Source organism: Protopterus annectens, chromosome 1.part0 (genome assembly GCF_019279795.1).
Source record: "Protopterus annectens isolate FY-2018-M chromosome 1.part0, PAN1.0, whole genome shotgun sequence".
Lineage (NCBI taxonomy): Eukaryota > Metazoa > Chordata > Ceratodontiformes > Protopteridae > Protopterus > Protopterus annectens.
Genome location: NC_056725.1, coordinates 433,318,221 through 433,334,550, shown reverse-complemented (window position 1 = coordinate 433,334,550; position 16,330 = coordinate 433,318,221). Strand labels below are relative to the sequence as shown.

At 39.6% G+C, this 16,330-nt stretch overlaps 1 protein-coding gene across 1 annotated transcript in view; it reads right to left on the bottom strand.

The window, feature by feature from the left end:
• Positions 1–16,330, bottom strand: part of MDGA1 (MAM domain containing glycosylphosphatidylinositol anchor 1) — a 3,256,518-nt gene that overhangs the window by 2,355,698 nt on the left and 884,490 nt on the right. The window contains exon 2 of the mRNA XM_044060326.1: positions 6,336–6,475. Coding sequence (XP_043916261.1) covers positions 6,336–6,475 — 140 coding nt within the window. The remainder of the gene's footprint in view (positions 1–6,335; positions 6,476–16,330) is intronic.

Genomic DNA, 16,330 nt, shown 5'->3' with positions numbered 1-16,330 from the left:
TCTGCTTTCATAATTTTAATTCTCCACTTAGCAGCATAAAGAAAGTGAATTAACTGGAGTTCTTCCTACCAAGAGCTTGCTGATTTATCTCTCCAGTCAGAATGCATGTTTTTAAATATTACATTTTTTTTAAGCAATGGAGAAAACAGCAGCATGGATGCTAGGAGGTACCTCTTAAGGGGAAGGCTTATGTAGACCAACTGCACAGGTCAACTGCTTTAGGCATCAAGTGGGATCTCCTGTATCCACAAGATCAAAGAACATGGAACAGAAGCTGTGTGCTGTGCTAGGGGTAGAAACTCAGAGTTATAAAATATGTTTCTAAGTGATTAAATCAAGACAAATAGGCGTGGGTATTTGTCTGTGATAAATGGGTCATGACATGACCTAGGATAGGGACTCATGATAATGGTGGGAGAATTCTGTGTTATCCTATTGGCCCCACCATAAAGTCTAGCAGCAGACCTGAGTCAATAAGCTATTGCCCGGCCATTGTCCATTTGCCTGGCCTGTGTTACTTGGGATAGCTTTTGTGAGTGAATTCACGATGATAAAATAATCTACCTGCCAAAAATGAAGTAAGGATTACTGCAATGAATATATATTCACCGACAGCATTCAGCTTCTATGTAGATGATTGTAGGAAGGAGATTGGATATCCTGTTTATCCAGGTGACAAGCTAAAAGGGCAGTTCAGCGGAGCCATTTGACTTGGGATGCAGATTCTACTATTCCGTGGGAGGAGAGACTAGAAATGGTGTGAGAGTTTTGGAGACAGAGAGTCTTCTGAAGGCACTAATGCATACTATCAGAATTAGTGATATATTTATGGCAGTCAAGCTTCAGTGGGAATGTAGTGCAGGATTCTTGAGCTCCACTTATGCTCTGCAGCAGGAGTCCGATGGTGATGAATCACTCAAGCATCAACTGCAGGACCTACCAGATAAAGCAGGACAAAATTAGTTTGTCTTGATAAAGGGGTACCTGAATGCTCATCCCAGGAAGATACAAGAGGACATAAAGAGTTGTCAGTCTAGAGCACTGTCTGTCAGATCTCTTAATGGTGGCCAAAAGAGTCACGAGATCACAAAACAGTAGTCAACATGGAGCTTGGGAAAACTTTCTCCTAGGAAGAAAAGGGCAGTGGAGTAGAAAAAGAGAGCTGAAAGTCATTTCCAGTGAAACCATTTGGACAGCAGCATAAGGATTAGCAGTGGTCATAGAAGGATCTAAGGTCAACAGAGATTAGGCCGAACACACTGAAGCTGACTGGAGCAAAAGTACAAAGTTTCAATGGAATATCTGGGCTCTAGCAGTTCAGGAAGAAGAGAAGATACGTGGAACTGAAGAAGAATGACAGCACCTTAATATAGCATATTTGAGGAGTATAGCAATATGCCCAAGCCAGGTATGTAAACAAGGTATATAAGGAAAGTCGATTGTGAAATGCAGACAAAATAAAGCAGGCTAAGAAGGAACACCACTTAGCACTAACAGACAGACTGACTATGTTTGGAGATGACTGTAAATTAGGTGCAATCATAAACTCCCAGGAGGACAACAAGATCCTCCAAGGCATCCTTTTCCAAACCAATAACCACTGTCAAAATCATGGACTAAAGATGAATGTCAAGAGAAGCATGATAGCATCCTTCTGGAAGCAAGTTGACCCTTGTAACTGACACTTTGACACCCCCCAATAAAAATTGATCCAAAAGTTAGTTGCCTGGGAATCCATGCAGACGATGAACTGTTTGCCAGTCTGCACATATCCACTATTATAATTAAATATGTTTTCACTGCGCAGCTCATTTGTAATGGTATGGTGTCTAGGTTCAGAGTTGTGACCATTCAATATGTATCGTACAGAATAACATTTCTTTTTAGTCGACTTTCCCACCACATAAACCAAAGTACTTCTCTTACACTGAAGACATTATTCAAATGCAATCTAATGAATGGATGAGCAATCACAAATTCACCACTGGATTAGCACCCTTGGCCCTTATGGATAAGGAAACATAAATGTTCAACTCATCTCTGGCTATTCATAATTAAAATATAAGGGCCAAAAACTTCATGGGGGTGCATGGATCAATAGCCTAGTAAGTAGCTATGGATCTATGAGTCACTGACAGTATTTGCAATAGCAGTAGCAAGAAGGCATCAGAGGGATTCTACCCGCTTCATGAAAATCTCTCAGCAGATGGCACAAAGAAATTCAATCAGGATGAAAGGCAGAGACAGAAAGATAAAGGAGACAGCCATCAGACACTTTTCATAAGGGATGCCAGAAACAATCAGCTAACCAGTCTACAGCTGACTTAATTTTCCTCAGTGTGGCATTTACTTCTTCTACTTGGTTTCAGCATCTGAGGGGTTCTCCACATTCAGAAGCTGCTGAAAGTATCCTTTTTGTGTCTAAGAATGTAGGAAAGTGGAACTGAATTAAGAGAGGTGGCAACAGTTGAAGTGACACCATCAACCCATGTTGAGAAAAATGGGAAAAGAGAGAGAGATATTAATTATGATTATGACAACTCTGATGAGAGCTCTTTGGGTCACACTGCTATTTCCTGTGAGAAATTATAATACTGATTATTTTGAGCTACAGATTTTACTCTGGGACATACAATCTAAACCTGCTTAAGCTGTTATAAATTACATTTTCAGAAGTGGCATTGGACTGACCATGCACTGTCTGTGAAGGGCTGTGTCTTTAGAAGTCAGCTGTGTTATAGGATGAGAAATTTACTGTGAGTGCAACTACTAAAGTAAAATGACATTAGTCACAGGCAGTGTTTTGCTGGTTATTTATAAAAATAATAAATTACTATTACTACTTACTTTTCAGTGAAAGTAATATATTACTTATTAATTTTCTAAAAAAGTAATATATTACTATTACTAATTACCAAATAAAGTAAAATGTTACTTTTACATAACTATAGTTTATCAATTATAATACTGAGATTTATTCACACAAGTAAGCGCATGCATATACATGTATTATTAAAGTTGTTTATACAATGATATAATGATGATGAATAGCATTTAATAGTTGAAATCCTCCAGCAGACTAGTCTTTATATCTGTATGGCACAGTGGTGCAGCGGTTTAGCATTGTCCTCTCACAGCAAGAGTTTCTCCTGTTCAGTTCTCGGCTAGGATGCCTTCTGTGCAGAGTCTGCATCTCCTTACTGTGTTCATGTAGGTTTCTTTGAGGGGCTCTGGTTTCCTTCCACATTCCTAAGACATGCTGCAGGTGGCTTGGACATTCTAAACTGGCCCTGGGTGTGAGTGTGTGCATGAGCGTGTCTTCTGAGAAAGGTTGGCTGCTGGGCTGTAATATTTTGGCTACAGATATTTGGATTTGGGGTGAGTTTCCCCTGTGATAGTCGTTAGTAGCGGTGGTAGTGATTTGTGAAATTCTGGATTGATTGACCCTATGTCCATGGTGGCAGCAAGTTCTAATCCTTAACATTCTTTATAGACAGCCGAGCGTGCACTGGTTTCATCGTATTTGGGTTCCTTTCAGATAGTCATTGGTGATGTGGTAGTTATTCACAGCTTTCTGAGACTGTGTTGCTTTTGACTGCATGGTTAGGATGATTTACAGGCTTGAAGTACCCATGTGTAGCAGCTGGTGCCAGTGGTCACTGCCCATACGCAGTGACGTTTTAACCATTATTGAGGGGAGGGTGGGGGATTAGTGGTGTTGTTTGACATAAAATAATTAAAAATAATAATAATAATAAATATATGTAATAATAAATGTTTGGTGGTTCTAAAGAATGTTATGTGTTTTGAGGACAGTTTAAAATTGGATGGACACACTGCAGTGCTCGTGCAGTAATTGGATGGGTTTAAACTGAGTAAGTTGAATGTATATAAAAAAGGGGGGAATGATAATGGAAAATATTGTTTGGGTGTTTGGCTGAGTTGGGAATGCCTGACTTGCTATGCTGTAGGTGGTGCGGTGTGCAGCGAGTCCTGGGGGCGGCAGAGCTCTCATGGTCTTTGATGTCTGTGACAAGGGAGCAGGGTAGAGAAAAACAGATGAATATACCACAATTATTGAGCAGTTGGGTATAAATGTGGATGAACTCCCCGCTGAAGTATTAGTTGTTAGAAAATATATTCTGTAGTTATTAATTGTTTAATTAGCTACATAAACCATGGTAAGCAAGACAGATTAATGGTGGCTTGCAAATCTTTTTATAATTTGATAATCAGATTAGAACACAAATCTCTTATGACTGTTTTTGGATCCTGATCATTACATAAAATTTAAGTGAACAAATCTGTTGGAAAATGAGGAATCGTAGTTTCATATTAAATTCAGGAGACTGCGATTATTAGATGTCCACATATAGCAAACATATTAAGTCATATGTTTCTGTTTTACTAGCAAATGTGTAACCAGGCATGCTGTTTGTACTGTACAGAATACTTTATTTCCTGGGCCCCAGTAGAAACACTGGGACATTATCAGGGGGTTGCTGCAGCCATTTTGGTGTGTTTTCCTCAGCTGAAGCTGTGGCTGGCTTTGTGCGGGCTGAGAGTGAGGTAGAGTAACAGTTGCCACTGTGCATGTGAACTCATGTGGGAGAAATGATTGTTGTTAAATATAATGCTCTTTGGGTGTGCATATGAACAGCTTACCAACACTTCCACTAGGGAGGTAATAGTCAAGGACTGCATTGAGCATACCTGTTTCCAATAGGCTGGGATATCAGTTAGAAATTGGCAATGCTGAATGTGTTACAGAAACTTTCATGTAGAACTTCAAGGAAATTGAACTTTTAGGACTCGGGGGGGGGGTGATACTTTCCTCGTAATGAGGTACACTTATGAGTTATGCTCATTGCAGTTGTTGATGGTTTGGGTACTGTGGGTGAGTGATAAATATCCATGGGGGTTGGGATGACTACATCCAAGTGCTTGACTATTGCACCAAAATGTCTGGACTATAAAGATTCATTAAGGTGTTCCCTAGAGGATTATCATACTGGGTGCAAAGTAGTACCTGTCCATGTGTGTGTGTGTGTGTGTGTGTGTGTGTGTGTGTGTGTGTGTGTGTGTGTGTGTGTGTGTGTGTGTGTGTGTGTGTGTGCGTGCGTGTGTGTGTGTGTGTGTGTGTGTGTGTGTGTGTGTGTGTGTTTGTGTGTGTGTAACTATATAGTCACCATGTTTTAAATAAAATAATTCCATCCATTCACCTCTTTTTCCCATTTTTACAGATGTTGTCACGGTGTCACTTTAACAATTAAAGTATAGGTAGTCTAGCAGTAATGTTGCTCTTTACGTTCCTGGGAGGTATATTTCTTTGAGAGGGTGTGCATCTGCAGTGCAGTGACTCTTTATGGAGGTAGAGGTAATTAAATGGCAGTTTCACTGAAGCTAATTTTTAGGAACAGAAACATTAAATGAAGCATTCACCGAATATAGTTGACATTTTAATGGCTTTCTCAAAAGAAATGTCATCTGATATTTTGTTTTTTTGCCTTTGTGTCATTTTGTTGTTCTTGCAATTGTGGAGTTAGGATATCTATATATATATATATATATATATATATATATATATATATATATATATTTTTTTTTTTGTTTGTTTGTTTGTTTTTTTACTGTCTAAACTTCAATTGCAGTTCAGTTTTTGTATATTGTAGACAGCAGGTGATTTTGTCAGAGTATGATGAGTTTTTGAAGTAGGTGATCCTTGCCATTTGTGCGTTCTTTGTTTTTTTGATGCAGTGGTCTGCTCAGAAATCCAGTAACATAAATCCTTAGTAGGAAAGTGGCAGGAGAACTATAATTAAAGTAAGCCAAATGTGATAGCATGCTGTAAAGTCATACAACAAATTTAATAAACCGGGGCCAATGTCAGGAAATGAATGAATAAATATGGCATAAATATTGCACAAATGCAGTCACTCACAGTGTCATTGTGGTGTTCCTATAATTGTTGAATAGGCCAGAAATGGCTGCCGCAACTGAAGAACGTCTGGTATGGGGAGCATAAAAGCTCAGTACAATGAAATGGGTTGTATAAGAAGGAAAGCAACTCATTTGAGCAGAATATATACAAATATAAATGCCAGTTATATCACTATAACCACCAAAGATGAAATGCAGTTAAAAAGTCACCTTCTTGGTATCCACTACTGTGCAGGAGTTGAAGACTTCAGCTCTTTAATGTAGTACAAAGCAAAAGCGAATTGAATGGAACAGTGAAGCATATATGACTTCATTTAATGAGTGGCACTGAGTAAGAATGGCTGCTTACACATCCACAGATTTAGCGAACCTACACCGATCCATTAAGTCCTTACCTGGGGTCTGGGGTGGCCTTTCACCAGGCACTTGAGTTCCAGGGTGTCACCCTCACGAATGGTGTAGACGCCATCGCTGATGATGTCATCTTTGATGACACATGCCTGGCCAGAATGAACAATCTGTGCATGAGCAGGAGCTGAAAAACAAGAGATACAGAATTGAATTCAAAGCTAAGCAAAGTAAATAAGAATGTCAATTTCAGACTCAGATCTATACAAGGCTTTTCAGGAAATTATGCTAATTTGGCACCAGTTATTTCTTATTTACATTTTAAAATCAAAGCAGAACAGACAGAAACAGTTTTTTTAGATATCTTGATATATTCTACAACAAAGGCAAACTTATAAATAAGCATATTTTTCATTCCCTTGCTATTTGGATAAACCTCTATGCTCCTTTGCCTTTTTACAAAGACAGTCCCGAGGCAGTGTCTGGTTAAATAACTTGTTCAGAATTATGCACTAGGGAAAGAAAAACTGGGGAAATCCAATCTAAAAAGGACATTATTACCTTATACCTTTACACCTCTGCACAAAAACTGAGGGGCTAAATTAATGGTTAGACCCATGCTAGAATTTATAGTGCATAAAATTTATATGATACTTCTGATAATGTCATTGGGAAATACTGCTAAAGTTTTAAAATGCATAGTGCAGTTTTCTAAAAGATAAATCATTTTGCATGTATAGGAGATGACTATGGAGAGCTAATCTAAAAGTCTAAAGCATCTATGACATGATAAATTTTACAAAGTTTAAGTCAAGTTAGTGAAATAGAGATACTATCCTTAACTTTACACTTATGGTTATATAGAATCAAGGTGATAACCAGCAAAAGCACTGGGCATGGTTATTTCAGAATGGCTTCTACTTTAGAATACAACATTGAGTATTCTTTTTCAGATTAGTTTTTAAAACCAAGAGTGCGAGCAAAGGTATTTCTAGACTGATCATAAACACATAGTATAACTGCACCTCAAATATTGGTACAGAGCTGTGAAGCAGAGTACTGCACTCTAAACCAGCAAGACTTTTGTAGGATAAAAGCGTATACCTGACTCTGTAGCTAGCTGCAACAGGAACATGGGATTAGAAATGTATTATGTCATTAGCATTTTCAATAGCATACTCAATATTTTTTAAACATAAGGTGTTATATATTTGCATGGTCAGCTAAATAAATTCAGGTAGCTGTGTTCTCAACCATTCAGAATGAGCCCCTAACCTAAATGAACCCCCTACCAATACTCACCATAATAATTCAGTCTAGTGCGAAAATAGGAATTACTGACAGTGGTAACTGGATAATAATAAGATTATTCTATAAAATTAGAAAAAAATTTAACATTGACTTGACTGAAAAAAATGACTAATGTTAATATCACTTCTCCAGTAGATGTTCAAGTCTTGAAGGTATTCTAAGATATCAAAGATCCACATAGAATAAAGTAATCTTTAAAAGCCTCTCAATAGCAGCTACCTAGTTTCTTTGAAAAACAAAGGCCAAAGTCAAAATTTTCCACAACAGAAAAAATAAAACCCTTTTATTCTGATGCTCACCTTTCAAATGTTACTTGGCCTGGAGTGAAATGAATCTGCTTTAGGACCAGATAATAAGAATTATAGATTTTTTATCACCTGATGTGCTCTCTGAATGAATGTGAATTTATTATATATTAAAGGACCACTTATTGTCATTAGTAAAACTTCAGCTCACAGTAAAGGCTATCCATCCATTTTGTCGAAATGTTTTCCTTGTAATGGCTGAGGAGGACGCAAGCTACACAGAGCAGAATAGATTTCCTCACCTCCAACAGTTGTCATCATCTTATGCTGTAGAATCTATGGGCAAGCCAAAAAAACTAAAGGAATTCATCTCTCCCGCATGTCCCTGGTCTGCCCCTGAGCTCTTTCCCAACCAGCTGTGCCTGGTATACCTCCATCAAGAGGCATGCAAGGAGTATCCTCGCTATTTGCACAAACCACCTTGGCTGAGTTTTTACAACCCTGATGACCTGCAGATCTATTCTCATGTCTTTGCATGTCACTCAGCTTCTCTCCCTCTTTTTCTCATAGGGATTGAGCTATGAAACCTAGTAAAGGAACCTCACTGCAGCCTCACTTATCTCTGATGACATCCATTCAGTCATTACCAAATCTTTTGGCATTATGTAGGATACGAATGTATACTGGACAATAAAGTAATTACTTCATACTCTAACTTGTTTTTCAGATAACAAGCACAGTATGACTCCATACCTACAACACTCTTTTTCTGCTGCCCTCATTCTCTGGTCAGTTTTACAAGCTCTCCAATATAACTTGCAGACAATACCCTAAGACACTTAAACTTCTCCATTTGGGATAGCAGGTAAACTTCTCCTTTTGGGATAGCAGTTGTTCTCTCACCTGCAGAGCATAAGCCATTCTTTTCTAAGAAAATCTAAGCTACTCTGATTTGGAGGTATTGACCTTTATCTCATCTGCTTTATACTCATCTATAAACTTCGCTAGTGCATCTTAGAGGTCACAGTCCACTCTGGCTGGGAAGACAACATTATCTGTTTACAAGTCTGCATGTCTTGAAACCAACTTCACTTCAAACATCAAATACACCATGATATGAACAGAAGATAAGAAAAGACACACTGTTTTTATAGTCCTGTGCCAGCCTTGAACCTACATGACCTAATATTAAGAATATGTGGACAGTTTTCCCTCCACAAACAGAGAAAATAGAATGCAGGCAGCTGCAGACCTAGGATCCCATAATGTCGCAGCACTCAGTAAAAACACATGAAAGGGTTATATGTCATCTTGGCTTCTCCTTGCTGACATAATTTGTGGAAACCATATTAATGAGCTACAAAGGTCTTTAAAAATTAATGCAAAGCTAATTGATCCACTGCTTCATGGCTGCAACAGATGCTGCAGTGTCCCTCCTACATCATAACCTCAACCATCAAACAGCCTCCTCTCCAATACCATGGCATAGACTTTTCTACTGAGGCTGAGGAGTAAGTCAGTCTATGAGTGATACATAGTTTTCTGTCTCCTTCTTGTAAATGGTGAGCACTGCCCAAGTTTGCCAGACTAGAAACACCATCTTCATTTTTCATACACAACTGCGAAGTGACATTAACCACTATGACCCAACAATATATTTTACCTTCATCACTCCCATTCATATCTCATCCACTTCCACAACCTTTCCTCTTCAGTAAGGTTTGATTGCAACAGTGACATTATATATAGAATTGGCTCCAATGCCCAGCATTTTTTCCTTGCATTTCCTTCCTTAATGGACAGTGTGTCCTCTATGCTAAGGAATTCTTCAAAGTGTTCCTTTCAGTTTCCAGCAATGTTCCCAGCTGGAGGCAGTATGTCTTTACTGTTACTGAGAACAATGCAGGTGATAATCTCTCCCATTATTTTGTTATGTAGTGATTTTCTTGAACCTGTTTGCAGTCTCTTGAATATCATTCTTCATGGTCTCTCAAAACTGATCTCAGACCTAGGCCGTTGCTTTGGACATTAGGCAGTTCTGGCCCAACATTGTTTACCTACACTGAATTTGATTCCTGTCTAATAATATTACAGATACAGATTAGGCTCAGCATTTGTAACTAGTATGTGGGGACAACAATGATGGTCCACCGCAGAAAATCCATGTAAGGTGCAATGCCTGTGGACTCTGCATCATAATCTATTCCACTAACTGGCCACAGTGACTGATCTACTGCTCATAAAGCTACTGTATGAGGCAATAGTCTCTCATGATCTTTCTGGGTAGGATGAGTTACATTCCCAGGATTAAATTCAAGACTTCATTCCAAGGAAGATTTTTAATTGTAAACATTTTAAGTTAGTTCACAGGTAGCCTAAGAAAAATTAACTAGAGCTGTGTAAACAGGAAAAATATTGTATGCATTGGGGTGCTGATTCTAAAAATATTTAAAATCTGGCTGGTAAATTCAAGGACTTCTTTTTCTCAGCATTTACAAAGGAATTAGAAGTTAAGTTACACCGTACTGCAGTAGATGGGTAGTGATGACACAAATGAGTTGGGAGAAGGTACAGAAGGAAATTGTGGTACTTTAAGTAAAAAGGCAGAGGAGCCTGAGAAGCCAGTAGCCTAACCCAGACTCAGATTCTGAATGAATCTGAAAATTAACTTTACAGGCCACTAATAAAATGAACTCATTACAGCAGAGTGATGTCTCCAGGTTTTTCTGCAGTTACATCCTATTGCCTTTAGGCATCAAATATTGCTTGTTTATAATTAAAGTAATAATTCTATAACAATGCGTACATACAAAATATTAAAAGATTTCATCTTAAAGCTTACACAAAGGCCAGCTCAACTTATTGATATTGGACCACAGTCTAGTACAGTTAAATAGATATTAATTGTTTCTCACATAATATTTATTTATACTACCATAAATGTAATGTTTTTTCTAAACATCTCACGGACAAGGTAGCACAGACAAAACTGCTTAGGCTCATATGAAAATTCTCAGCATCATCGAGCTGACAGTATGGGTGTAACTTGAGTGGTTTCTGAGATATTGTCCAGTTTAAGACATAGAACCTAAAGAATAGTATCTCTATAAAATCACTTTGTGAGAAGAGTTTGCCATTTGCTCTTCTTTACTAGCTCCTATGGCTCCAGAGATACAAATGCTTATCAGAAGTCTGAGGACATCATTTCATTCTATCAAAAAGCTTAGGCTCTGAATATTGGAAGTTACAGTGCAAACTTCCAGAGCTCCATTGGAGGCAATGAGCTAATTATGTCTTCTTTTATTGTTGCCTGAATGGTTGCTAAATGATTGAAGAGTATCAAAAGCAGTCAACTTGCTCAAGGAAGCGTTTAGAAAAGAGCAAGCTAATTAAAAAACATACTACCATAGTTCTGTGACAGCCAGATAATATCCCACTAAATTGCCATGAAATAATGTGACATCTCTTACTATCTTTGGTCACTTGCTAAGGAGCTTCAATCCTCACTACTGACTCCAATGTGAGACTGTCACTTAAAAAGGAGTAATAGTTCTCAATTTTCCCCTATGAGCACAACTAGAAGATGGTCTATAGCCTGGGACTGGACTATATACTTCTGTCTTCCCCAATGTAACTCCTTATTACACACTTCAGACCAATATGTACCAATTTAACACCTGTGATACACTCACAATTAAATAAATTAAATCTCAGACATCCAAGCACTTCTGGGAAAGTCTGACACAGATTTCCAGCTGTGTCACTTCCCCAAAATAATATGGTAATGCTGCCCAATTGGAGTGTCTTTATACCCTTCTGAAAAGGTGCTCAATTATGAAAATTAAATCTTAAAACAAATAATAGTCAATGACCTAAGCAGCCAGGCTTTCGGAGTTGCCTGGGAAGTTATCAAAGTAAGTATGAGCACTCTCAAATCACTAACGAAAAACACTGACTAACCAACCACAATGTAAGTTAATAAAAAAATTTAATATTGAGCAAAATTATTAAAAATATAAAACAGTAATCTCCAATAAACAAACACAGCTCAATTACCAGGAAAATGAAATTAATACTGAAGGACAGAAGTCCAGCTTTTAGGAAACAAAACTTTAACTGATCTGATTAGTTAAACTTTCCTATTTGATTAAAGAACACTGTCCCTGATCTAAACTAAATTTCTAGAACAGAGCAAAGGGAGGCTTACAGTTCTTGGTGAGTCCCTTTTGGTATCCACTGCACAGTACATCTGTAACTGCCACTGCTGTAACTGACTACTAACAACTGTCTATTAACTGTCTTCAGCAGGCTCTTTTATGGACTAGACTAAGTGTCAACTGTTCCAGTTCTACTTTTCATTTCACATTTTGAAAATCAACCAAAAGCTGTTTTCTAAAAGTTTCTTCTTGTCTTTCAGCTTCTGACAGTAACACATAGCAACTGTCAACATTCCGATGACATCGGGGGGGGATTCAGTAATCCTCCGTGTAGGACGAACGAACTCCTACTTGGAGACTGCAGTCTAACAGTTATATGTCAGCGCATCATGCATATGCATGAGGGCATGCTGACTCAACTCCCAGGCTAACACGGAGCATGTAGGAGTGCAGGGGGCATGACAGACTGCCGAGCAGTCCAAATATCCATGCCCCTGCAAGTGCCTAACTCTGCAAATGTCAGCAGATATGAGCGAGTCCGCTCAAATGTGCATACCCCCAACACCACACTCACCCACATTAAAAAGCCCTGTATAAATTAAATAAAATGTAAAACAAATTATTTTTTTTATTATTCACCATATAGCTGCCCGTATTTGCACGTGTGTGCGCAGGTGTGCCCATTGCTTAGCTACAGTCAGCAGTTTAGACATCGCAGAGGATAATAAACCACTTATATGCAAATTAAGCTAAATAGCAATAGTTTAGTGGTAGAGCCTTTGCACAAAGAGGAGGCATTCCCGGTTCGAATCCCACCACTCCTCTCTCCTTTTTCAGTAGGAAATCCATGCATAAAAATAAATTCTGACAATTACCTTTTAAATTATATTAAAAAGCATTGAAATGGCCCATGTAGTAGTGAAAGATATTTTAAATATATATAAGAATTTGAAACGGACATGCAGAATAATGAATGCATAAGTAACCTATCTTAAGCAATGTGAAGCACTGCTAAGCAACGTTTACCAGTATTAAACACTGTTAAGAATAATTGCCCATAGCTAAGCACTGCTTTAACTAGCACAATAGCTTTGCGTGGAGCTGCCATCGTGCCAACTAGCGAAAAGCAAACATGTTTGCACAGAGGTGCGCACCGCGCTAACTAGCACAACGTCGAGCAATGTAGAGCAACGTTGGGCAAAGTTGAGCAAAGTTGGCTAAAGACAGCCACACCCCCTACTGGTCAGGCCAGTAGTAAAATAAAAAAGCAATGACAGGTCTCGAACCCAGGATAGTGTGCACCATAATCACAGTACTAATCCACTAAGCCATGACAGCATTTGATGTTCATGGACTGCCAACACACATATACATATGAATCAAAGTTTACACAGTGCTAAGCAGGTGTGCACTCAGATGAGAACTTTCAAATCATGCCAATCACTAAGAAGTGTGGGAAATGAGGCATATATAAGCTCCATAGATGGGAAAACTCGCCATAACTGGTTGCAGCTCCCATCTGCAGGCAGCAATGGCAGGTGTCGGAGAGGGCTCTTGCTTCCGAGTGCAATGGTGGGCTATTGAGGAGTCAAAACAGATGGTTTGGCTCCTCGTCCATCATCATGATGCTAGACTCCTGCAGGGCCTGCTCCAGGGCATGGAATACAAAGCGGAGGCCTGGAACCTTCTTGCACATGAACTTACCAGTGCCACAGGCATCCCTCGGACTGGTGAGCAGGTCGGACATCACCATGCAGACCTGAAGAGACACAAGCAGGACCTACTGAACTAATGGATACAGGAGGCCCGTAGGATGCAAAATGCTCCACCACTGAGTAGGTAGCCATGGACTGAAGCATGTAAAAATTGCTAGTGTAGTCGATAGTATGGATAGGAATATGTCTCAATATCACTTCATTCACTTCACTACTGCAGGTGTCCATGCTGCAAATTAGCAAGCCTATGTAGATAGGCTGCTAAGGCTGTGCCACCAGGCAGGTTAGTAATTGTTCTGCATGTACTGTTTTATAAAATAAGTGAGAGAGCCTGGCTAAAAGTGTCTCAGCCCAATAATAAAGGTATAATAAGGCTTGAATAACCTCTCTGCATGAACTGTTATGTAAAATAAGTGAGAGAGCCTGAAAAAGAGTGTTGTAACCCATTAATAAAGGTATAAGTCCTGAATTATTTCTCTGCATGTATTGTTATAAAGAATAAGTGAGAGAGCCAGAAAGAGTGTTGTAAACCATAAATGAAGGTATGATACATCCTGAATAAGATGTCTGCATGCACTGTAATAACAAATAAATGAGAGAGCCACTAGAAAAGTGTGTAATGTAATTAAGAAAGGTATAACACCTGTAGTGTGTCCGTGTCACTTTCTTTGATATGTTGATGTACTCTTGCAGTATTAGAAATAGTACTGTTGTATTAAGCGCTGTCAACCCACACTTGGGTAGGCCCATAGAAAGAGTACAAAGGGAGTGCCAGTATCTCTTAAGCATATATACAGTCCTCAACTGTAGTTTCAAGGCTAGCATGTATAGATAAATCTGGCACATGAGTAGCTTGTAATTGTGTGCACCAGAAATGTCAGTGTGCTGCTAGAAATGTAGGGGTCTGTTAAAATTTAACTGGTAATGTCACCTGAACACATCCAGATATGTAGACATATGAATATAAATAAAATATATAAATAAGTAGCAGTAACATCTGCATCCTGGACAGTTTGTATATTAGATACAGGTCAGGTACATAATTAACTAGCAAAACACATCCCACAATGTACTGGACATTGCCCAGTGTAATAATACATGTAGTGGATATATACCTGCAGTCAAAAGGAATGTAGTGTAAACTATACGTTCATATAAGTTGTTAATGGAGGTATCTTTTTACACCCTACTGTATGTGCATAAACAATCAATTCCACACCTCAATGGGTATGCGTAATCTCATAACATTTGTTGGGACATATGTCCTGTTGGTTCATAAATATCTGCATAACTTTGATGCATGTGGCCTGTTCAAACACCACAGTCTTGGAGGCCTGTTGCCACCATTTGTTCCTGCATGCTGTTGGAATGTCCACTGTCGTTCAATATATGCATGTGTTATGCTTGCTGTTCAACTGTTGGAACTCTGGTGTGTTGGGTTAATGGGAATATTACTGCATGCTGTTACAACTAATTTGGAATGCTGTTGGCTATATTGTCATTAAATTCACCTAAACACAGAACGTATGGGAACGTATGGGAAGGCCGGTCCCAGCAGACCCACCTGTCCCACCTCAGCTGGCAATGGCACCTGGCACCAGCAGGTCCAGTGCCCAGCCCGGGACCTCCTCCTCCATTGGTCCTGTGTCACCTTCGGGTGGAAGCGCTGCAGGGGATGAGGCTCATCCCCCCATGTAAGCGTGGCCGGAGGAGGGCCACCTGTCATGAAGGGTCCGGGCAATGGTGCATAGGGAGATCCAGCATTCAGTCGCTGATCCCCTATGCCAGCTCGAGGCAAGAGTGGCGCGACTCATGGGTGAGCCTGTCCCTCCTATGCAGCCCCCAGCACAGCCACCCTCCGGGCTGTGAAGGTGCAGTGGTGACTGCCCATGGGTGGGGATCTCACTTCCACTATTACCATCTGTGGGCTCATGGGCTTGCGATTTCCAAACATCCTTCCCCGTCAATTGTGTTCACCCACCCCATGTGTCATATTCCGCTCCTGTATGCGTCTTGTTTGTCTGGTCTGTTTACCTCCCCAACCTACCTCCCAGAACATACCTACTTCCCCTACCCCACATTCCACTCTCACCTGAAAAAAAAAAAGGGCAATCTGCTCCCACAAAAAAATTACGCCCCATACATAGCTGCCCATTTTGCACAGATGCCCGCTGGACACAGAAACTGAAATTCAATTGGCAGTACAACACACTTTGTTGTCCTCACCCCTCTCTCAGGGGTGGAATGTTTCAAATTTCCCTCCAAATTACTAGTATATGCACAGCTGTTGCTGTTAAATAAATGGGCAGCTATGGACCTTCCCTACACCTGTCCTGCACATCCTGAGCTGTTTTCCCTACTGTGTTTTCCCTCTTTGTGCCCCTTTTTCACCACTTTCCTATCTCCCCATTTTCTTTTCTTTCAAAGAAATGAGCACGGGGGTTAGCGGGAGTAAGCACTTTTAAGCAATAGTTAGAGGGTTTGAGCGAGTGTGCGCTTGTGTGCACTTAGCTAAGTATTGCTAAGCATCACCCAAACCCACGCAAACCCGCTTACAACTGCTTAAAAGTGTCTTAGTCACCCTGCATATCAGAGCCCTTGTTCTGCTCAGCAG